We start from the raw sequence: 24,241 nt of genomic DNA, 5'->3' as shown, positions 1-24,241 counted from the left end.
ACTCTGCACCACTCTACTCTATGCCACTGCACTCTATGCCACTCTGCTCTTCTCCGCACCACTGCACTCTATGCCACTCTACATCACTCTACTCCACTGCACGTTATTCCAGTGAACTATACACCACTCTACTCTGCACCAGTCTATCCCACTGCACTCTCCGCCACTGTATACCACTGCACTCAACACAGTGCCATTATACTCCACTCAACACAGTGGCACTCTACACCACTCCTCTGTACCCCACTCGACTACACTCCGCTCTATGCCAATCCACTCTATGCCACTGCACTGTACACCACTCTATGCTACTCCATGCCATTCCACTCTAAGCCACTCTACTCTACGCACTCCAAGCCACTCTACTGTACTCCACTGTACACTGCTGTACAACATTGCTAAGATACATTGGCATCTTGATTCTTGCAACTTATCTAGACATTGTGTGCAAGCAGTGTTGTTGACTATGCTATTCGCATATAAAAATAATGTTTAAAAAAAAATGGGGACATTGCCACGCTGGTGCTCGTTCGTAGGCAAAACCTATTGGCTTTACCAATGCTTGTTATTGTAGCCTAGCTGTGACTTTCAACCTCACTCTTTCAAGATCCTGCAGGGAGTAATTTAGTGTTCTCCATCACCACCTCCTACAGTAGTCTATTTACTAGGTCTATGCAACCATGGTACACGGGCATAGTAAAATCCTCTATCAAGATAGGGAGCTGAATTGCCATGATATGCCATACAATCCCCTCACTGTTACCATAAAAAGAGTACAAAGCTGTTCGGGGGCACTGCCCTCCACCACGTGGTTACAACAAAAAATAAGTGTGTCAAAGTGCCCTTGTGGGGGCACTCTCCCCACCCCTTACTTTTTACCAGTTCCTCCTAACCACTGAATTTTTCTGCCAACATGCAGAACCCTTGCATCTTCAGTCAATAATTAAGAAGATACTCTTAAAAATAAGGTTTACCAATCAACCATCTATAGAGCCTTCTGCTGGGATTGTAACCTGTCATCCGCCCAGTGGGCTACACACTGATTGCAGCAGCAAATATATTAACCAATTTAGCACAACTGATATTCATGCTCCTACTTTTTGTGTTTAGGTCTCGGCTGGTGTGGGCTGCGCACATACGCAGTCTTGCTGGCGAGATTTAATGATTTTTAGAGGCTTTCAGTAACTGGCTTTAAGCCCCGCCCCCCTTTCCCATTGGCCAGCGTCACCGTTTATGCTAAACGGTGGCCAGCCATTGCGAAAGCTTTTGATGACGTCTACGTTTCTCTTTTACAGACGGCCCACTTGGACCGGCTCGTCTGACTTCCCTGTGTGTCGTGAAAGCTTTCTTATCTTTATGGGGCCATGTGTTTAAAACACATGGCCCCATAAAGACAAGAAACCTTTTGCGACGCACGAAAACCGTGCTTGTTGATTATGGGGTCTTGGCATTTTCCACCACTACACCTCCTCCCGTGTTCACAACTTTTACGATCGAGAGCTCCAGGGAGAGAGGAGGGAGTGCCGTCTTGGCAGGCTCCTACGTAGAGAAGCTTGGCGTAAGCACCGGGCCGTCTTGGCAGGCTCCTACGTAGAGAAGCTTGGCGTAAGCACCGGGGACAGGGCCCCCAGTGTCGACATTACATCTCCAGCACTCGGAAGGTGTACACTGTATACGGAGTGCTTTAGAAAACCGTGGGAGCGAGCTGCGAATCCACTCACCATGTGCAGGGCGGGGCGGGCCACCTCCAGCTGCCGTTGTTCTCTCTCAAACTAAAGGTAGGTGGCTTTGCTTTGTTTGGGTTGCGACTATCTTTTATATAGATTTTGTCGGCGAAATTGTGTACCGGAGTACTACTACGGTCTGTCTGTGGAAGACCTCATGCTTAGAGCGGTGGAGATGCGGTATTTGATGGGCGGTGCGGTTGTTCCCTTTAGTCTGACGCTACTCCCCCCCCCCCCTCTCCGGGAGTAGCGCCCTGGAGGTCTCCGTTGTAAAAAGGAAGCTTCCACTCCAATGAGTATGTCGCTCCTGCAGTGCTAGCACATGCGTTTCAGCTCTCATTTATTATGTGAGTGTGCAATAAGGATGAAGGAGCGGATCCCTACCCCAAGTTCCAGTCTAGACTCAGAGAGTCAGTGGCTGAGCTGTGACTCTACAACATAGTGCAGGAGGTCTTGCCTTAGAGTGTCACAGGACTCAATGACAAAAGCAGACATGTGTGGTGGTCTTGTATGGTGGTTTAGAGTCCCATCAAGCATATTCGGTTTTAGCTACTTGGGAAGAAGTGTCTTAATAGCTCCAAGCTGGAAGCTGAAACCTCCACCCTGAACCCTCTGCTAGACTGTGAAATACCTTCCTCACAAAGAGCATCTAGCCAATCACCAGGCCCCTCACTTACAGACAGTGCTACTGATAGGAGCACCGGGCCTGGAATGTGGCCAATCACCTGCCACGTGACTGATGTTTAATTACTGTGGAGCTTTCACCGTTTGGTGCCTGGCCGTGCTGAAGGCCCACAATGCCCATCCCACTGAATGTGTGAGAGCAGTGCCTTCCGTAAAAGGATGCTGTTGCTTCTCTGAGTCTGGGTGGGCCGGGTGGAGATGGTCCTGCTCCACTGAGCAGCTCTGGCAAGTGAAAGTAGAGGAAACAGACAATTTAAAAAGCATTAACAATGCAATAGGTCTCGCCTTTCATTAAGTTAAAGCCATGTGCTATGCTATACAATACCATTAGCAAAGCAAATGGCTTTAACTTAAAAAAAGGCGAGACCTACTGCATTTTCAATGCGTGTTTAATCAGGTAGTGTCAATTTGTCTTTTTTAAAAACAGGCAGGTCAAGCTGATCCGTTGACCCATGGAACAGGTCAGTAGTTTCCAAACTGGTTTGGAATATGTGGAATGCTTTCTCCGGATGTTGTGGGTACTGCATCTGTAGGGTTGGCATTAAATAAGTCAATGCAGGATTTAACAAATCAGTCTTTGCAATCATCATTAAGAATCTTTGTTGTAGCCGAGTTTAAAATAACGGTCTTAAAAAGTAATGGTCTGTTTTCATGATAGAACATCAATACATGCAAAAGTCCAACTGAGTATGCGAACACAAAATGGAAAGGCACTCATGTAATTTAATTGAGACTCAGTGTTGAAACCCTGTGCCCATGACTCTGGACTTCCAAGGGACCAACCCGGAAGCCTGTATCATTCAATCGTTATGTGGGTCCTTGGAAGAGATTCAATAGTAGTGCTGGGTGCCCCTCTTCACCTGTACACAGATCATATACATTTGTGCTTCCATGATTTTTCTATCTATGATTTTATCATCTGAAGCACCACAAACAGGTAAAGTCAGAGGTGACATTTCAAAATGACATGGTGTATGTAATGCAAGTAGAACGCCAATTTTGTGCTACAATTTTTCATTGTATCCTTTGTGTGCATTGTACAGTGCTTTGTTACAGCAGTGTGTGGTGCTCAACTAAAATCAGGGAAAATAAATCCTTCTGGTCTGCATACCTAATTGTTAATGCCTGCGCCGACGTTTCGCAAATTATCTTATGCTGAGAGACTGAAATTAGAGGATCTGAACAAAATTGATATATTGGCATATAAACACCCCAGCCCCTCCATTCATACAGACGGGGGAGTCTTCTGTAAATTCAATGATAAATTTCAGGCCCAGTTAAAGTCACAAGTGAAGCTGCATCTTCCTGTGACATTTATCGCAGTCTTGCTAAAAACCAGTCACTAAACATTATAGAAGGGTGCTTTGTTTTTGTTCTACTCCTCTTGTAGAGGTCCAAAATGCTACCTTATCGGGGGGGGGGGGTAATCTGTGTGTGTGTCTGTGTCTTACAAACAAAACAGATCAATATTAAATTGTTACGTCCACATGAAAATATTTCAAAATTGACGATCATATTAAATCATTTGGAGGTGCTCGAGGTAATAAGAGAGTGGAGAGATCTGACATCATACACCATCTGCGCGGCTACGCAGTACAGACGATGTTAAAATGCAGTAATATTAATATTGCAATTCACTGGGGCAAGAAATTATGACTTTTAGCTCTTTCTGGAGCGATCACATAAGGTTTTTAAATAAATTACTTTCATCGATTCAAATTGCAAAACAATTATTAATATACAGCATCTGTGTAAATGTATTTTTGTGTGTGTATGTGGCTTTATTAAACTGTATATAATGAAATACCAACATAAAATGAGGGTACTGTATTTGAACATGTTGTTTTGTCGCTGAATTAAACCATTCTCGTTACACTTCTTTTAAGACCTGAGGAATGAAATTCGGCAGTACAAGGCCAAGTGTAGCAATCCTGCTCCCCTGCACAGATTCCGCTGGTTGGCCGGGGACATGGCCTGGCTGGCCACCAAATATGATTCATGCACACATGGCACAAGTGGCCCAGTAATCTGCTGCTCATGATTCGGGAACATGAAACATGCACCTAATGGGAACAACGAAACAGAGAACCTGGAGCCTCCTGGAGTGCTAGGATTACGGGATGGTTTGTAGCAAGAGACGCAGAATTTTTAAATACACCTCCCAATTCACCAATGGTGTTTTCATTCGCTTGGCTATAAAACGCAATATGTGAATTAATGGTCAGTATACATAGGGAAGTATAGATTTACTCTGCTATTAACTCCACTTATACGTACCTTGAAGATATAAATAGTCACATGTGGATTGATGTGCAGTTTGCTTGTACTTTCCTTGATGAAGTTCCGTTATTCAATATTTTGGATACAATATTTCTGCAGGACAACATTAAACGCACAATATTCTGGTACCAGGAATTTTAATGTTGGTCACCCTACCTCACAACAACCAAGCCTCTGGAAAATGCTGCAATGTCTCCTCAAACACATAGAAATGACAACTGAACTGCTCTCATTACCGCGGAGATACGATACAAATTACAGCACCAGAGGACTGAAAAATAGGACATCTCAGCTATAGGCCCATGAGAAGACAAAACACTAGCAAAGCCAGTGGGTCTGCCTTTCATGTGGTAAAGTGAAACCAAAAAGAGGGTTTGGGCTCAATGCAGTAAGGTCAAACCTCACTTAGCTGAATAGCAAAACAAAAATACCAGTACTGCAAATTTACTCTGGGATAGATGAACTTAGTATAGTGAAACAAAACACCATAATAACAAGACTGCTTTTTCTGTCTGAATTAAATCTTTATATTTATACTTTTTTTCAGAAAAACCAAATTTTTCGTTTTTTATCACATCAACACATAGAATACAAAAAACAATTCAATTTGTTGCATATCACATATATATATTACAAAAATTACAAATGTACAATCATCATCTCCAATCACACCTTCCACACACACATTCACCCAGACTCACTAGAGCCACTCATACTGTTTATTTACACACTATACATTTTTTACAACCATTATGACAAAATCAGTAACTTCAAATCAAAGGCAACCTTGGAGTAAATTTCACTTTTTTACACATTTGATACTTCAAATTTCCTAAGGTCGCACAAAGGCTGGTCTACGCGTTTCGAACACCCTTAGTAGGGGGTGCTCTCGTCAGGACCACATATCTCTGCCTTGTAGTAAAACGAGGTGAGAGGAGAGTTATTCTGAGAATCTTGTGTACTGCCTTGGATGGGATGTGTTGATTAAAATTAATATATTCTTGTGTGAGATGCACTGATGTTTATATTCTTATTGCGTCCGAGTAGATCTGTGTTCGGTTGATTCAGCAGTCGCGTTTTCAACTTTCCTTCTGGCTTGATTCTGTTCGAGTATGAGTGGCTCTAGTGAGTCTGGGTGAATGTGTGTGTGGAAGGTGTGATTGGAGATGATGATTGTACATTTGTAATTTTTGTAATATATATGTGATATGCAACAAATTGAATTGTTTTTTGTATTCTATGTGTTGATGTGATAAAAAACGAAAAACTTTGTTTTTTCTGAAAAAAAGTATAAATATAAAGATTTAATTCAGACAGAAAAAGCAGTCTTGTTATTATGGTGTTTTGTTTCACTATACTAAGTTCATCTATCCCAGAGTAAATTTGCAGTACTAGCTTTCATGTGGTAAAGAGCATAAACAAGGGCATGCACGAATGCTCTGGGGCTAGTAATGTCAACTGTGATGGTGTACTTGTGGTGATGTTAGTAATGATGGTAGTAATAGTGAATTTTGGTAGGGCACACACTATAGTCCTATTAAAAACATTAAGAAGCCTATTACCGAAAAAAAAATACAAAAAGGGATTGTATCTGTACCTATATGTATTCAATGCAAGTTTGAGATAAAGAAATTAATGTAGGATGGTTTATCGCCTTCTTGTGTAAAATAGTCCTTTGTGTATTTCAACGCAAGCACCCCATAGGAACCGGGAAGATACACCAATCAACCAATAGTGATGACCTACTTCTGGTCAAGAGCAAAATGCCACGCTATGTATAGTGTGTACATAACTGTTACCAGTCACTAGAGAGATGCACTCTCAAGCCAGCCCTAATAAAGGCGCTGTGGACTGCAATGATAAAAACATCCTAGTTAAAATGCAATACGGAAATGACTGCATAATTATGATAAAATTTTAAAAAATGACTTTACAGCCGGGCTTAACATCAAAAAAGGAAAGCAATAACACATGGTAGCACAGTTCAAAGGTCACTGATCTATCCTAATTACAGTGCATCTCGATATCTGACTGACTGTCATTGTCTGGTGGTAATGGATGCCTGGAATTAGAAGGTGGAGGGTACACAAACCTGGTTTGTAAACAATCACTGCCAAAGCAGGGGGCAGACGTGTTAATCCTGTCGTCTCTGCTTTATCAAATGTACAATTCTAGACAAATCAAGTTCTCTCACGTAGCTCATCTCTTATCTGCCAAAACTCCAAGGCACACTATGTCATATGTGAATTTTGCGATGTTTGTTAATCTACTTGGAAAGGACATGAATATTTGCGAACAAGTATACAGAATGTGTTGCCCTTAATCACGGCCTGACATCTCAGTGGAAGGCGGGAGGGCGGTTATAAAAAAAAACATGCATAACCTGGGAGTTATATTTATATTATGGGTATGTTACTATACCCCCTTCCGTAGCTTAATGTCCACTGGAGATATTGGTGTGATGTAATTAAAGAAACAGCAACGAATTACAGAAACATTGGAGACCCCAAGAGCATGACCGTGTGCCAATATGTACATTTTGAAACCAACTCCACAGGGTCATGACTTGTTAGCAAGGGGGCCATGGGCCCTAGTGCAGGCAAGGAAAATTGTCCCTTTGGCAGCTGTCAGAGGTAAAATACAGCGATTAGCAGTTTGATGGGCCCATTGGGGGATCTGGGCCCCGGTGACACTTCACCAAGGGTAGCTACGCCCTTTCTCCTCTAGATTTTCATTTGCCCTCTTGGCCGAATATTAGGCTCCTAGCTGCACTCACACACGTGTTATTTATACATCCTCATGTCCTGTGATGTAGTGCAACTTTTTCTTTTCCTTTGTAAAGCGCTCTGATACCCACGGGTCTAGCTAGCGCAATATATAAAACTTTATAAATAAATAACGTCTAAACACCTCGCCATCCTTACCACATGAATATTTCTTCACTGAAGATGGCACAGCTCCGCTGGTCCTCAACCCCTTGCCTTGAACTCCTGACCATGTCTGGCACATGTATTTGCTGGAATTTATTGAAATTAAGCCGATTCTCCTTCTTTTGCGTCTGAAGACTGTATTTCCTTTACAGCTTAATGTACATCAAAGATATGTGCCTGGTGTTCAGAAGAGTGCATGAACACTGATGAGTCCCAATACACGTATGAGGCATCATGAACATGTGGAAGCCTGTAGCCCTGGTGTGTGTTTACAATAGACACAGTGGGCATAAGGAGCAGCGCTTGGTCAGGCGCGCCACCGCAGTCACCCACTGGGATGTATTTAAACACCCAATGCATTCTTAGAGTTGGAGTTCTGTTCACCACAACAAACACACTTAGGCTTAAATGTCCAGGTCACAGGGATTTGTGAATGGACAACATCCCGATGGATCCGGTCTCAGTTGACTTTGAGCCAGCTAGTATCTTAGACATAGTACCACTTCCAGGGCACCATAAGCATGCTTTGTAATCAAGACAATTATTTCATGGGGAAAAAAATCTGTTGGAAAAAAATTACAATTGAACATTTACAACTTGCAATCGCTCATTTCGTTGCCAACAAAGTATCACCACAAAGTGGGGATAACTGAAAGAGATGCCCACTTTAAGGCCAGTCTCAAAACAAAAGTGGACAGCACTGGGGAACCCATGAAAAGGAGCCGAAAAAAAAAAAATCACACGAGTGGGAGGGGGCTATATAAAATGGAGAGACAACAACCGACATTTATTTTATTGAAGATATCTGTGCAGGGCAGACCTGGGCACATGGGCACCGCAGCTTTTCGCAAGTTACAGATCAAAGTAGTTAATTTCATATTCTCCTTCCAAGCATCAAGAAAGTCTGTTGCAGCGCATTCGTATTCTATTTTTGGGGATCTGCACTGTCACCATCCTAACACACCTTGAACCCTGTATCATACATTTAATATCTCAGTGTGATTGATGCGCTCTGTCAATATGTATATACTGGCCACAGCTCGGTGTTCGCTGAATGGAGGCGCAAGCATGCAATATGGTATAAACGTACGCAGAGACTGATGCAACTTAAGAAAAACACATAGGATAGATGCCATTACATATACATTTGGCTGAATGTAGGATAGTGCTTGCCCTGCCGAACATGCCAATTTGCCCTTTTGGAGCACATGAAAAATATGCAAGATTCGGTCCATTATGTCTCAACTGAGAAGAAAGACCCCAATAACAAGCTGCATGATTTGCAAATGATCACCTAAATACACATCATTCCTAGTTGAACACCAATGAGCAGCCCATACTGCTGAGAACTCACTATGCCCCTCGCCAGCTGAGAGCACTTACCCGTGCCCTTTCTCCTTTGCATTCTGGTACATGTAGTCCTCCCAGTGGTGGGGAAACAAAGGCAAGTACCAGCGCACAAACAACTTGGAAGAAAGGGACATCTAGAGATCTCTAGGGCGTATACTTATATCTAGTCTACTGGGCTGCACGAGGGCATTGCGCCTCTGGGATATGGGCCAGTTACCTCAGTCTGGGGTGACATGGGTACCTCACACTTACAACCATCCCAATCAGATTCATCCATATGAAATCACTGCATCTCCAGGGCCGGACGGGCCTTTTATTCCACCGAGCCTCTTCCCGGTGGTTTGCAGTCATTGGAGGCCAGTTTTGAAACCCATGGCCGCTCCTGGTGCTTCTGTCGCCTTCAACAGCTCCCCCAAGGTTAGTTGCAGCAGGCATGGGGGAGGATTCGGGGGAAGAGAAAGCGGGGAAAGGAAGAGAGAAAGCGATCAAAGTGGAGGGAGAGAGCATGGATGTAAAGAGTGTGGAAGGGAGCGGGCTAGTTTGAGCATTTTTGCAAAGCCGCTTTTAGTTCCCCAGTCCGGTCCTGTCGGTCTCGTAAGGGAAGATTTGAGATCTCTGCCCTCTAGACAGACATTCCGTGCCAAACGCTCTTAAAATCTGGAATAACATTTCTCCGGACCTGGGGAGTGCCCTTTCGTACACTGCGTTCAAGAGTGGAATGAAAGGACTCCTATCCGAACATTAATTACATCCTAACAGGGTGCATAGAGACATTGTGCTGCCTTGGTGCTCGGAAAGTATTAACGGAACGACTGAAACTCGTAACAAACAGCAACGTGTTTTTAGCTCTATGTGTGTGTACATTTAGTGTAAAATCCAATACATAAAGCTCTGACGTCGATAGATGTGGGCCCTGCTAAGCAAAACTGCAAATAAATAAAAGATTTAAATACAAGACGTTCATGCCGCTGAAATTTCAATTATCCCATGTAATCATGTTTATGCCTCCGCATATATTTTTTCAGAAACAATGATTTTAATGCGGACAAGATTATACCTCTGGATTTCATGCAGATACCTCTACGCATATGCACCGCTTTACAATGTTGTACCTAAGCAGACTCCAACATAGCTCTGCATCTTTAGAGTCAACATTTGACATCTGAAACTCTTAAGCACACCCATCGCATCTCTGTACCGCCTGCCCCAAGCGCCCACTATGGACAGACGGCTAGCCCCGCCTCCTACATCCATGCACTTTTTATGCAGATACCTGAAGCCCCTTGCACCTCTTATGATGATGCTGGCAGCCTCCAAACCTCTTTATCTACTTATATCAGTACTGGAAGGTAGGGGGAGCCGGCAACATTTCTGGGCCGGATACCCAGACAAAAATGCAGAATTTGTCCTGGTGCCATAAACCATCCATGCTACTGAAGGAGTCAAAACTGTGACTGGACAAAACACTCTACTCCCCAAGAAATGCGTTAACCACTAGCGTTCTCTTCCCAATATTAGAATTCCCTCAGAATTGTCGGGCACACAAAGAACTCAACAGCAGGTGTCTAAACTCTCTAGGATATTTTAAAATGCAACCTCTTTGTGAATAATTATAATAGAAATGCAGTTACCTAGGTCCTTATTGGCAATTTATTTGCAGCAGTTTTAACTAAATATATAAGCTGAGGCCTGACTGCTTGTCAAGCTTCTCCCCTCGGACTCCACCCCATTTCCTCTGCCACACCTTGACCCCCCAATGTATGGGCTCCCGGGGGTAATGGTTTTCCAAATGCCAGCAGTGTCTTATAGCGTTGAAACAAGTACACATACACGCTGTGGCTCAGAAAAAAAAGTAAAACTAGCCTCGAAAATAAATAAATAAACCTTACTTGCTCCTTCCAGCTTGTCCGAGCCTCGGCTCCAGGTGACCTGCCGGGTCTCCAGCTTGACCTGGAAGGTCTTCTTCTCGGGCCTCTGTGACTTCTTGGTGTAGAACAGGGCCATGACCGTGCCCAGCTCCAGGCTCCTGCAGAGGTGGGCCACCTCGGCCTCTGACTGCCCATTGGAGAGGAATCCATTGCAAAGGGGGCCTGAAGCCATGGTGCCCGCAGAGCTGAAGGGTCTGCCGGAGGGGGATACAAACTTTCCAACTTGGAAATACAGCCTGCAATCCGAGGGCGCGCTCCACCTTCACCCCTGTGAGGTATTAAATACAAATGTTTCTGTGTTGCAGCAGCAGCCAGGCGAGCAGTCCAGTTCTTTCTTATTCCACAGCCCTGAAATCATGCACCATTTTCCAGAGGCCCTGAAACCAAATCCACAGCAGGGAAAACAGACGTTTGGGTTTTCTGCTGCATCCTAACTGGCTAGTTTCTCAAACATGGCCAAATCCCCTCCCCCTTTGTTGCAACCCAATAGGGGGGCGGGAGGGGGCAGCTGTTGATTCCCCGTTTTCTGCCCACTCCAGCATCGACCTGAAAGCAGATAAAGAGCAGCAAGAGGAGACCGGTGCGCTCAAGGAAGTGAGGCTCGGGAGAGACTCTGCTGCAGTCTGAGTCAGTGCCACATTCTCCCCCCTAGCTCAGCCTCAGGTAGCGTCTAGTGACGACAAGTCGCCGGTAGCGCGAGCCCCCTTCCTACGCCGGTCACGCAGATCTCACGCTCCACTGTCTCGCGCCGTGAGGAGGCGCGCGCGGGGATCTCTCCCGCTGGAGAGGCGCCCTCGGACCCTCTCAAGGTTTCACAGCAGATACCGCAAAATGCGTGAGGTGTTCTCTCCTCCAGCCCCCATGCAGACAGGTTTCTCCTCCAACGGCGTCATTGGATGCACGCGACCCCTAGTACTGCTGTCCGCGCGGCCAGCCCTGCGGAACCTGCGTCTTTTCCCCTTCTCCTTGCGGCCTCCGCATCCCCGTCAGGCCGCCTCCGTAGCAGAGGCGCCTCGTCTCTCCCCTCCCTCCCCAGCAGTAGTACAGCAGCTCCAGCAGCACGTCTCCCCACCCCTTCGCTACACAAAAGCAGAGTCGAAAAGAGGGAGGGCGGTTCGGCCTCTTAAAGGGGCAGCACCTTCTTTCCCCAGTAGTCCCTGTCTGACAATTCCCTTCTTCTCTCATTCTCACGTGTTTCGCGGGGGGCGCGAGCTGTTTTTGGGAGGAGGTTTATAATCATTACGAGAAGAAGCGGACTCGCGGCCACCTGTAGGAATGGGTGGACACGACAGTGACAGGGAATGAATGACGGCAACCGGAAGACATTTGACCTCCACCTGGCCGTATTTTTTTGGGGGCGCGACTAATATTTTAAAATCCCCGGCTGGTAAATGAAATTAGGAAACTCACTTAAAGCTGGTATTTTTCTCTCCTTATCAGTAACAACTTTAAGCAGTAAATATATGAAGAACGCGCTTTAAAACATATCCTAGAACTCCCCTAATGACACCTGACTAGTAAAGTAAACAAAGCCAGAAAGGGCATGTTAAAAACAAATTCAGACGTTTTTCCTATAAAGTGCTATGTAAATATGTTTATACAGTGATTGAATCTTAAAATGTGAATACAAAGCTGGTGTGTTTTTCTCAGGCAAGGTGGCAAGGCTGTCTCCTACATGCAAACAACCTCTGTTACCACAACAGCTGAGAGAGTCTCTTATTTTTTTTTATTATTTAAACAGGTGTAACTCTCCGGGCCGGGCAGAGTGTACACAAGATACCCCCACAATAATGTGATAAATGTTACCAGATCTATCAGGGGAACTCGGCCGTTTCACACTGTGAAACGGCCGAAGAGAGTTCTCAAGTTTCCCAGTGCCGTGCACCAGTAGCTCATCCCGTGCAGATATTTTTTTAGGTTTTGCCTAGCGAAAGCTGCGCTCTGCGCAGCTTTTCGCGCAGGCGAAATCCTGTTGAGAACTGTAGGGTGCTTTGGGTCGGCCCTCGTCATTGATTGGCTGGCTCCGTAAACGGAGCCTTGCCATTGGACGAGGGGCCTGTCCGTCAATGCCGGACCAGACACGGGGGCGTTCCTGACATTCTTTGCCTTTTGCCAACGTCACGCGACGCCGGGAACGCCCCCGAGTCTGTTCCGGCATTGCCGGCACCTCCCTTGCTCTACTGTCATCACCACAACACTGCGCCCATTTTATCCCAAGCTAAACACTCGGAGAGGCGCAGTGACCGGGTCTTTGAAGGCCGCTCTCCCAATGAAAACAAGTTTTCTCTCCGAGTCAGCACGAGCAGGAAGACGAGCAGCGCGCCTCCCAGCTGGCCTCTCGCATCAGCATCCAGAGCTGCCCTGCGCGGTGTGTAGCTTCAGTGGAGCTTCAGAGTGCAGAGTGGAGCTTCAGAGTGGAGCTTCAGAGTGGAGCTTCAGAGTGGAGCTTCAGAGTGGAGCTTCAGAGTGGAGCTTCAGAGTGGAGCTTCAGAGTGCAGAGTGGAGCTTCAGAGTGCAGATTCAGAGTGGAGCTTCAGAGTGCAGAGTGGAGCTTCAGAGTGGAGCTTCAGAGTGGAGCTTCAGAGTGGAGCTTCAGAGTGGAGCTTCAGAGTGGAGCTTCAGAGTGGAGCTTCAGAGTGGAGCTTCAGAGTGCAGAGTGGAGCTTCAGAGTGGAGCTTCAGAGTGCAGAGTGGAGCTTCAGAGTGGAGCTTCAGAGTGCAGAGTGGAGCTTCAGAGTGGAGCTTCAGAGTGCAGAGTGGAGCTTCAGAGTGGAGCTTCAGAGTGGAGCTTCAGAGTGGAGCTTCAGAGTGGAGCTTCAGAGTGGAGCTTCAGAGTGGAGCTTCAGAGTGGAGCTTCAGAGTGGAGCTGCAGAGTGGAGCTGCAGAGTGGAGCTGCAGAGTGGAGCTTCAGAGTGGAGCTGCAGAGTGCAGATTCAGAGTGGAGCTTCAGAGTGGAGCTTCAGAGTGCAGAGTGGAGCTTCAGAGTGCAGAGTGGAGCTTCAGAGTGCAGAGTGGAGCTTCAGAGTGGAGCTTCAGAGTGGAGCTTCAGAGTGGAGCTTCAGAGTGGAGCTTCAGAGTGCAGAGTGGAGCTTCAGAGTGGAGCTTCAGAGTGCAGAGTGGAGCTTCAGAGTGGAGCTTCAGAGTGCAGAGTGGAGCTTCAGAGTGGAGCTTCAGAGTGCAGAGTGGAGCTTCAGAGTGGAGCTTCAGAGTGCAGAGTGGAGCTTCAGAGTGGAGCTTCAGAGTGCAGAGTGGAGCTTCAGAGTGGAGCTTCAGAGTGCAGAGTGGAGCTTCAGAGTGGAGCTTCAGAGTGGAGCTTCAGAGTGGAGCTTCAGAGTGGAGCTTCAGAGTGGAGCTTCAGAGTGCAGAGTGGAGCTTCAGAGTGGAGCTTCAGAGTGCAGAGTGGAGCTTCAGAGTGGAGCTTCAGAGTGGAGCTTCAGAGTGGAGCTTCAGAGTGGAGCTTCAGAGTGGAGCATCAGAGTGGAGCATCAGAGTGGAGCTTCAGAGTGGAGCTTCAGAGTGGAGCTTCAGAGTGGAGCATCAGAGTGGAGCTTCAGAGTGGAGCTTCAGAGTGGAGCTTCAGAGTGGAGCTTCAGAGTGGAGCTTCAGAGTGGAGCTTCAGAGTGGAGCTTCAGAGTGCAGAGTGGAGCTTCAGAGTGGAGCTTCAGAGTGGAGCTTCAGAGTGGAGCTTCAGAGTGGAGCTTCAGAGTGGAGCTTCAGAGTGCAGAGTGGAGCTTCAGAGTTCAGAGTGGAGCTTCAGAGTGCAGAGTGGAGCTTCAGAGTGGAGCTTCAGAGTGGAGCTTCAGAGTGGAGCTTCAGAGTGGAGCTTCAGAGTGGAGCTTCAGAGTGGAGCTTCAGAGTGGAGCTTCAGAGTGCAGAGTGGAGCTTCAGAGTGGAGCTTCAGAGTGCAGAGTGGAGCTTCAGAGTGGAGCTTCAGAGTGGAGCTTCAGAGTGGAGCTTCAGAGTGGAGCTTCAGAGTGGAGCTTCAGAGTGGAGCTTCAGAGTGGAGCTTCAGAGTGGAGCATCAGAGTGGAGCTTCAGAGTGGAGCTTCAGAGTGGAGCTTCAGAGTGGAGCTTCAGAGTGGAGCTTCAGAGTGGAGCTTCAGAGTGGAGCTTCAGAGTGCAGAGTGGAGCTTCAGAGTGGAGCTTCAGAGTGGAGCTTCAGAGTGGAGCTTCAGAGTGGAGCTTCAGAGTGGAGCTTCAGAGTGGAGCTTCAGAGTGCAGAGTGGAGCTTCAGAGTGCAGAGTGGAGCTTCAGAGTGCAGAGTGGAGCTTCAGAGTGCAGAGTGGAGCTTCAGAGTGGAGCTTCAGAGTGGAGCTTCAGAGTGGAGCTTCAGAGTGGAGCTTCAGAGTGGAGCTTCAGAGTGGAGCTTCAGAGTGGAGCTTCAGAGTGCAGAGTGGAGCTTCAGAGTGCAGAGTGGAGCTTCAGAGTGCAGAGTGGAGCTTCAGAGTGCAGAGTGGAGCTTCAGAGTGCAGAGTGGAGCTTCAGAGTGGAGCTTCAGAGTGGAGCTTCAGAGTGGAGCTTCAGAGTGGAGCTTCAGAGTGGAGCTTCAGAGTGGAGCTTCAGAGTGGAGCTTCAGAGTGGAGCTTCAGAGTGCAGAGTGGAGCTTCAGAGTGGAGCTTCAGAGTGCAGAGTGGAGCTTCAGAGTGGAGCTTCAGAGTGCAGAGTGGAGCTTCAGAGTGGAGCTTCAGAGTGCAGAGTGGAGCTTCAGAGTGGAGCTTCAGAGTGGAGCTTCAGAGTGGAGCTTCAGAGTGGAGCTTCAGAGTGGAGCTTCAGAGTGGAGCTTCAGAGTGCAGAGTGGAGCTTCAGAGTGGAGCTTCAGAGTGGAGCTTCAGAGTGCAGAGTGGAGCTTCAGAGTGGAGCTTCAGAGTGCAGAGTGGAGCTTCAGAGTGCAGATTCAGAGTGGAGCTTCAGAGTGCAGAGTGGAGCTTCAGAGTGCAGAGTGGAGCTTCAGAGTGGAGCTTCAGAGTGGAGCTTCAGAGTGGAGCTTCAGAGTGGAGCTTCAGAGTGGAGCTTCAGAGTGGAGCTTCAGAGTGGAGCTTCAGAGTGGAGCTTCAGAGTGGAGCTTCAGAGTGCAGAGTGGAGCTTCAGAGTGCAGAGTGGAGCTTCAGAGTGGAGCTTCAGAGTGGAGCTTCAGAGTGGAGCTTCAGAGTGGAGCTTCAGAGTGGAGCTTCAGAGTGGAGCTTCAGAGTGGAGCTTCAGAGTGCAGAGTGGAGCTTCAGAGTGGAGCTTCAGAGTGGAGCTTCAGAGTGGAGCTTCAGAGTGCAGAGTGGAGCTTCAGAGTGGAGCTTCAGAGTGCAGAGTGGAGCTTCAGAGTGGAGCTTCAGAGTGCAGAGTGGAGCTTCAGAGTGCAGATTCAGAGTGGAGCTTCAGAGTGCAGAGTGGAGCTTCAGAGTGGAGCTTTAGAGTGCAGAGTGGAGCTTCAGAGTGGAGCTTTAGAGTGCAGAGTGGAGCTTTAGAGTGCAGAGTGGAGCTTCAGAGTGGAGCTTTAGAGTGCAGAGTGGAGCTTTAGAGTGCAGAGTGGAGCTTTAGAGTGCAGAGTGGAGCTTTAGAGTGCAGAGTGGAGCTTCAGAGTGCAGAGTGGAGCTTCAGAGTGGAGCTTTAGAGTGCAGAGTGGAGCTTCAGAGTGCAGAGTGGAGCTTCAGAGTGGAGCTTCAGATTCAGAGTGGAGCTTCAGAGTGCAGAGTGGAGCTTCAGAGTGCAGATTCAGAGTGGAGCTTCAGAGTGGAGCTTCAGAGTGGAGCTTCAGAGTGCAGAGTGGAGCTTCAGAGTGCAGAGTGGAGCTTCAGAGTGCAGAGTGGAGCTTCAGAGTGCAGAGTGGAGCTTCAGAGTGCAGAGTGGAGCTTCAGAGTGGAGCTTCAGAGTGGAGCTTCAGAGTGGAGCTTCAGAGTGGAGCTTCAGAGTGGAGCTTCAGAGTGGAGCTTCAGAGTGGAGCTTCAAAGTGGAGCTTCAGAGTGCAGAGTGGAGCTTCAGAGTGCAGCTTCAGAGTGCAGAGTGGAGCTTCAGAGTGCAGCTTCAGAGTGCAGAGTGGAGCTTCAGAGTGCAGAGTGGAGCTTCAGAGTGCAGAGTGGAGCTTCAGAGTGCAGAGTGGAGCTTCAGAGTGCAGAGTGGAGCTTCAGAGTGCAGAGTGGAGCTTCAGAGTGCAGAGTGGAGCTTCAGAGTGGAGCTTCAGAGTGTCAAGAGCAATGCCAATAGCTCTAACTTTAACAAAGGCAAAACCATTGCATTGTAAATGCTTGTTTGTATTCTGTGATTTGTTGTCTTGTTTATCCTATTACTACAAGCCACACAATGAATAGTAAATCACCATACCTGCAAACTCACACGGTGCCATTGTGTGACACAGGATATCTGCTCCCATCACACATTTATTTTTTTTATTTATTTATTTATTTAAAAGGTTTTATATAGCGCTGCTGGACCCGAGAGTATGAGAGCGCTTTACATAGTTAACCCCTCCCATGCTGATGACGGAACCGCTCCGTCATCAGCCGCGGTCGCGCTGTGCTGATGACGGAGCGGTTCCGTCATGGCCCGCCCAGCTCGATAGAACGCTCATGCGCGGCGCGAATTCCGCGCCTGCGCTGAGGGTTCTATTGAGCGGGGCGGGCCGTGACGGAACAGCTCCGTCACGAGCACAGCTCAACCGACGCTGGTGACGGAGCGGTTCCGTCACCAGCATGCGGCCGCCCCGCCCCCTTAGCACTGCGGCGGAATAGCCGCCGCAGTGAAGGGGTTAAAAGAAGATAACATAGTAGCATTAACAGGAATATATTAAATACAGACTACAGTTTTTTTTAGTTTATAGGAAGATTAAAAGAAACAATAGAAGAAGAATGAGAGTAAGAAGAAAAGGAGTTGGGTAAGTGAAGGGGTCAAGGGAGGGGAATAGAGGAGGGATTTGGAGGGTACTGCATGGTGAAGGAGGGGGAAAAGGGGTAGGGTAAGAGCGCTTAGAGATAGAAGGGTACTTAGCAGGATTCATGATAGAACAATTAGGGTCCCCAGTGTTTATTGAGGAGAAGTAATTTGAGTCTCTTTTTGAGGAGGGGGTAGGAGGGGTTGCAGCGAAGGTCTTTGGGAAGAGAGTTCCAGATCGTAGGGGCATTGCCGGAGAATGCACGAGATTTATGTCTTTTTACATTTGAGTTTAGGAAGGATAAGGATAAGGGAGTTAGTACTTCTCAAGGATCTGGTGCAGCCTGCTTTATGTAGTTTACTTGAAAGGTAGGGGGGGTGTCCTGGTGAAGTGCTTTGTGTGTAATACAGGCTATCTTGTATGTGGAGCGGCCTTCAATTGGGAGCCAGTTAAGATTTTTGAGGGCAGGAGAGATGTGGTCAAATTTTCTACAGTCAGCGATCAGTCTAGCTGCTGTATTGATGACAGCTTTAATCGGTGCCAGGAAGGACTTTGGGTGTGCCTGCCAGAGTAGCATTACCGTAGTCAATCTTGGATAGGACAAGAGATTGAACAACGATTTTGAAATCATCGGCAGGAATGAAAGGTTTAATTTTTTTGAGGTGGTGCAGGGTGAAGAGAGCACTTTTAGCTGTATTTTTGATGTGGGGGATGAGGGAAAGGTTCTGATCAATACTGATACCAAGGGATTTGATAGAATTAGAGGTGGAGAGGGAGCAATTAAGGGCATTGATGTCTTTAATCCAGATTTGAATGGGGAGGGGATTTTGTTTATGGGTGAAAAGAATGATTTCGTTTTTTTGGGGATTTAGTTTAAGATGATTACTGTGGAACCAGGCTTGGACTTTCAGTAGAGTGTCATTGAGGTGAAGGATGTCATTGTGGGATTTAATCTTGTAGTAAAGTTGTGTGTCGTCGGCATAGAGGTGGTAGCTGATTTTAGCTTGTTTGAGAATGATAGTGTGGGGTTCCATGAAGAGGTTGAAAAGGGTTGGAGAGAGGATAGACCCTTGGGGTACCCCGAGACTGATAGGTTTGGGCTTGTATAGACAATGACTGAGCTTAATTTGTTGGGATCTGTTCTGGAGGAAGGATGTGAACCATTTGAGTACCTTGCCTTCAAAACCAAATCGCTCTTTAAGGGTGGTCAGCAAGGTGGGATGATGTACCTTATCAAAGGCGGCCGAGAGATCAAGGAGGATAAGTAATGAGGATTCGCCTTTGTCAAGAGAGCGATGAATGTCATCAGTAATATTGAGCATCGCTGTTTCTGTGCTGCATCCCTTTCTAAATCCAGATTGGTAGATGTCGAGTAGATTGAAAGAGGAGATAGGATTATCTAGCTGGGAAAGGACACATTTTTCAAGGGCTTTAGAGAGGATAGGAAGGTTGGAGATGGGACGCAGATTGTTCAGATCATTGTGGTCGGCAGTGGGGTTTTTAAGAATGGGGGATATTTGGCCTAGCTGAAGGGAGGCAGGAACGCAACCAGAAAAGAGTGAGGAGTTGATGATATCGGACCAAATAGGAGCAATGATATGCTTGAGCTCCTGAACTAAATGGGCAGGGAGGGGGTCGTTGGAATGTGAAGACGGTTTAAGTTTGGAGATGATGTTGATGATATTGGTTTCAGAAATTGGTTTAAAAACGCTCCATGAAGCCTTGTTTTTGGGCAGGGAATTCGTCGGTGAAGATGCAGGTTGGGTGCTGGTAAGGAGGGGGTGTGCAGGGTCGAGGTGTTGGAGTGCGGGGGGAGAAAGAGAGCTATCAGTACTAGGGAGGGAAAGTAGGATGGACGGTTGTCGGGAAGGAGGAGGGGGGCGGAGGAAGATGGTGAGTTAGGAATAGTAGGGATGGTGAAGTGGGTGGAAGGAGGATGAAGAGGGAGAGGAGGGGAAGAGAAGGATAGTTCAATGGTGTTAACTTTATTAGAGAAGAAACTAGCAATTTCTTCGCATCTTTCCACAGAGGCTGCAAGTTTCGGAGGGCCAGAGAAAGTTTGTTTTTTAACAATGTTAAACAATTCTCTGGGGTGGATTCTAGCCTGGTCAAGTTGAGACCGGAGAAAAGTGGCTTTCTCATTGAAGATATGCTTTTTGTATTGGGCTCTGTTTGCTCTAAGAAGAGCAAGGTTTTCAGCGGAGGGATGGCTTCTCCAAGTACGTTCAGATTGTCTGAGGGTTCGTCTTTCGTTATTGAGGTCGGCATTGAACCAGGATTTGGAGGGGATGATTTTTTGTTTTTTGAGTTTAATGGGGGCAATAAGGTCGAGGGCCTCAAGAATGGAATTATTATAATGGTCAGTGAGATCATTGGTGCTAAGAGAGGGGGGGAGGAGTAAGTGAGCTTTAATTGTGGATTCGAGTTCACCAGGTGGGATGAGGTGAAGGTTACGAGTGGATTTAGTGGGAGGAGTACTGATACGGGAGGGAGGTTTAGCGGGGCATTTCAATGTGAAGAGGATGAGGTGGTGATCAGACCAATCTACAGGAAGTATACTAGAGAGAGAGTGGCCAAATCTTTGTTAGTGAAGATAGCATCAGGGTGGCGCCTTTGATATGAGTAGGGGCCAGGCAGATTTGTGTCAGGTCAGTGGTGAGGTACCGATATCACACAGTGGCAGGGAAACCGAGCTGAAAACCTCAGAAAATAGTGGTTTTCCAGCTTGTTTTCTGAGGCTTCTAAGAGCCGACGTTTATTAAGGGGTGTCAAAAACACCCCAGGACATTAGCACCAGCCAGCATTTTGGGTGGGGGGGGGGTGTTGGCAGCTGGGTAGGGTTAAAAAATGCCTGGTAGGTCCATCATTTGTATGTCTTTTGCTTTCTCACCCTAAGTGCGGCAGGTATGCCCAGACGTGGGTCCTGGGTTCACTATGCCATTTGGATTTAAGCTGGCCTGGCTGATATGGGGTGATACATCAAAAATGGTCCCAGTGTGCTTGTTTCTGGTCCAGGGAGGACCTGGTTTGGTAGTTCGGGCTGGACTGTTCCCATGAGGAGCAAGATCAAGATTGATTTGCATATGGCTGGGTCTAAACTGGGGTGGCATGGTTAGTAAAAGAACAATGGACTTCAACCAGATCTCTTGACTGGGGGGTGAATGTTTGAATTGTTCCGCATTCCGTCCATCAATTGTGTGTCTTTTGCTTTTGCGCCCTAAGTGCGCTGGAAATGCCCAGACGTGGGTCCCGGGCTCACTATGCCACTGGATTCAAGCTAGCCTGGCTGATGAGGGATGATACCCCGAAACCTGTTCCAGGATGCTTGCTTGTGGTCCAGGGAGGACCTGGCTTGGCAGTTAAGGCTGGACTGTTCCCATAAGGAGCAGGGTCAAGACTGATTTGCATATGGCTGGGTCTAAACTGGGGTGGCATGGTGAGCAAAAGAACAACAGATTTAACCCAGATGTCTTGAATTAGGGGTGAATGTTTGATTTGTTTTGCATTCTGTCCATCATTTGTGTCTTTTGTTTTCTCTGTGTCTTTTGCTTTATCGCCCTAAGTGGGCCAGGTATGCCCAGATGAGGGTCCTGGGCTCACTATGCCAATGGATTCAAGCTAGCCTGGCTGATGAGGGGAGATACCCCAAAACCAGTCCCAGGATGCTTGTTTCTGGTCCAGGGAGGACCTGGCATGCTAGTTCGAGATGGACTGTTCCCATGAGGAGCCGGGTCAAGGCTGATTTGCGTATGGCTGGGTCTAAACTGGGTGCATGGTGAGCAAAAGAACAATGGAATTAACCCAGATCTCTTAACTGGTGGTGAGTGTTTGATTTGTTCCACAGTCTGTCCATCATTTTTGTGTCTTTTGGTAGGTGTAGGAAGGTGGAATCCGACTGCATGGTTACCCCCACTTTTTGCCTGGTGTTTTGATGGTTTTTGACTTAGTTTGGCTGGGATCCTGCTATCCAGGGTCCCAGCCTGTTTCCCTCTCTAAACTGATTACATGTACATTAGGTACACTCCAGATTGGTTACTGGGTTACCCTTGTGAGTCCCTAGTATATGGTACCAAGGGCATAGTTACCCCAGAGGCCTACCAGGGGCTGAAGCATGTATTATGCCACCCCTGGGAAGCCTTCCAAAATGGCACCACAGGTCTGCTCTCGCAGCTTGGGTAAGGTGGTGTAAGCACCCCTTACTTAGATATAGAATACCTATATCTACATATATATATATATATATATATATATATATATATATATATTCACGCTCCAAGGTTGTCCACCTTTGAGTAGCACGCGAGCAGCAGCTTTATTTATGTGTAGGTGAGGACGGGGATCCGCTTGTAGACGCCGCTCCGTAATGGATCTGCCCGACGCGTTTCGAAGCTCCATCTGCTTCTCTTCAGGGGCTTTAACGGATGCGGTGTGTGCACCCGTTACACTTCTCCAATTATATAACTCACCCGCCGATGGGAGGCTCCAATGAGACTTCTGGGAAGTGTAGTGCGGAAAGCACACAATCAAGTCCTGTATGGACTCCACAAGTGGACCCGTCCTCGATTCCATGTACGGCTGCTACTTCACTGCCGTGACCCCCACGTTAACGGGGTGGTGCATACTCTGCGGCTGGACTGCCGCATATAGATTCACGCTCCAAGGTTGTCCACCTTTGAGTAGCACGCGAGCAGCAGCTTTATTTATGTGTAGGTGAGGACGGGGATCCGCTTGTAGACGCCGCTCCGTAATGGATCTGCCCGACGCGTTTCGAAGCTCCATCTGCTTCTCTTCAGGGGCTTTAACGGATGCGGTGTGCGCACCCGTTACACTTCTCCAATTATATAACTCACCCGCCGATGGGAGGCTCCAATGAGACTTCTGGGAAGTGTAGTGCGGAAAGCACACAATCAAGTCCTGTATGGACTCCACAAGTGGACCCGTCCTCGATTCCATGTACGGCTGCTACTTCACTGCCGTGACCCCCACGTTAACGGGGTGGTGCATACTCTGCGGCTGGACTGCCGCATATAGATTCACGCTCCAAGGTTGTCCACCTTTGAGTAGCACGCGAGCAGCAGCTTTATTTATGTGTAGGTGAGGACGGGGATCCGCTTGTAGACGCCGCTCCGTAATGGATCTGCCCGACGCGTTTCGAAGCTCCATCTGCTTCTCTTCAGGGGCTTTAACGGATGCGGTGTGCGCACCCGTTACACTTCTCCAATTATATAACTCACCCGCCGATGGGAGGCTACAATGAGACTTCTGGGAAGTGTAGTGCGGAAAGCACACAATCAAGTCCTGTATGGACTCCACAAGTGGACCCGTCCTCGATTCCATGTACGGCTGCTACTTCACTGCCGTGACCCCCACGTTAACGGGGTGGTGCATACTCTGCGGCTGGACTGCCGCATATAGATTCACGCTCCAAGGTTGTCCACCTTTGAGTAGCACGCGAGCAGCAGCTTTATTTATGTGTAGGTGAGGACGGGGATCCGCTTGTAGACGCCGCTCCGTAATGGATCTGCCCGACGCGTTTCGAAGCTCCATCTGCTTCTCTTCAGGGGCTTTAACGGATGCGGTGTGCGCACCCGTTACACTTCTCCAATTATATAACTCACCCGCCGATGGGAGGCTCCAATGAGACTTCTGGGAAGTGTAGTGCGGAAAGCACACAATCAAGTCCTGTATGGACTCCACAAGTGGACCCGTCCTCGATTCCATGTACGGCTGCTACTTCACTGCCGTGACCCCCACGTTAACGGGGTGGTGCATACTCTGCGGCTGGACTGCCGCATATAGATTCACGCTCCAAGGTTGTCCACCTTTGAGTAGCACGCGAGCAGCAGCTTTATTTATGTGTAGGTGAGGACGGGGATCCGCTTGTAGACGCCGCTCCGTAATGGATCTGCCCGACGCGTTTCGAAGCTCCATCTGCTTCTCTTCAGGGGCTTTAACGGATGCGGTGTGCGCACCCGTTACACTTCTCCAATTATATAACTCACCCGCCGATGGGAGGCTCCAATGAGACTTCTGGGAAGTGTAGTGCGGAAAGCACACAATCAAGTCCTGTATGGACTCCACAAGTGGACCCGTCCTCGATTCCATGTACGGCTGCTACTTCACTGCCGTGACCCCCACGTTAACGGGGTGGTGCATACTCTGCGGCTGGACTGCCGCATATAGATTCACGCTCCAAGGTTGTCCACCTTTGAGTAGCACGCGAGCAGCAGCTTTATTTATGTGTAGGTGAGGACGGGGATCCGCTTGTAGACGCCGCTCCGTAATGGATCTGCCCGACGCGTTTCGAAGCTCCATCTGCTTCTCTTCAGGGGCTTTAACGGATGCGGTGTGCGCACCCGTTACACTTCTCCAATTATATAACTCACCCGCCGATGGGAGGCTCCAATGAGACTTCTGGGAAGTGTAGTGCGGAAAGCACACAATCAAGTCCTGTATGGACTCCACAAGTGGACCCGTCCTCGATTCCATG

General features: G+C 47.7%; 1 protein-coding gene across 2 annotated transcripts in view; it reads right to left on the bottom strand.

Moving 5' to 3' along the window:
- Positions 1-11,971, bottom strand: part of PLCG1 (phospholipase C gamma 1) — a 595,860-nt gene extending 583,889 nt beyond the window's left edge. For both annotated transcript variants that reach the window (XM_078652159.1, XM_078652158.1), the window contains exon 1: positions 10,858-11,971. In XM_078652159.1, coding sequence (XP_078508285.1) covers positions 10,858-11,068 — 211 coding nt within the window. In that variant the 5' untranslated portion in view covers positions 11,069-11,971. The remainder of the gene's footprint in view (positions 1-10,857) is intronic.
- Between the last annotated feature and the right edge of the window lie 12,270 nt (positions 11,972-24,241).

Source organism: Lissotriton helveticus, chromosome 7, assembly GCF_964261635.1.
Source record: "Lissotriton helveticus chromosome 7, aLisHel1.1, whole genome shotgun sequence".
NCBI lineage: Eukaryota > Metazoa > Chordata > Amphibia > Caudata > Salamandridae > Lissotriton > Lissotriton helveticus.
This window is presented reverse-complemented; position numbering and strand designations above follow the sequence as displayed.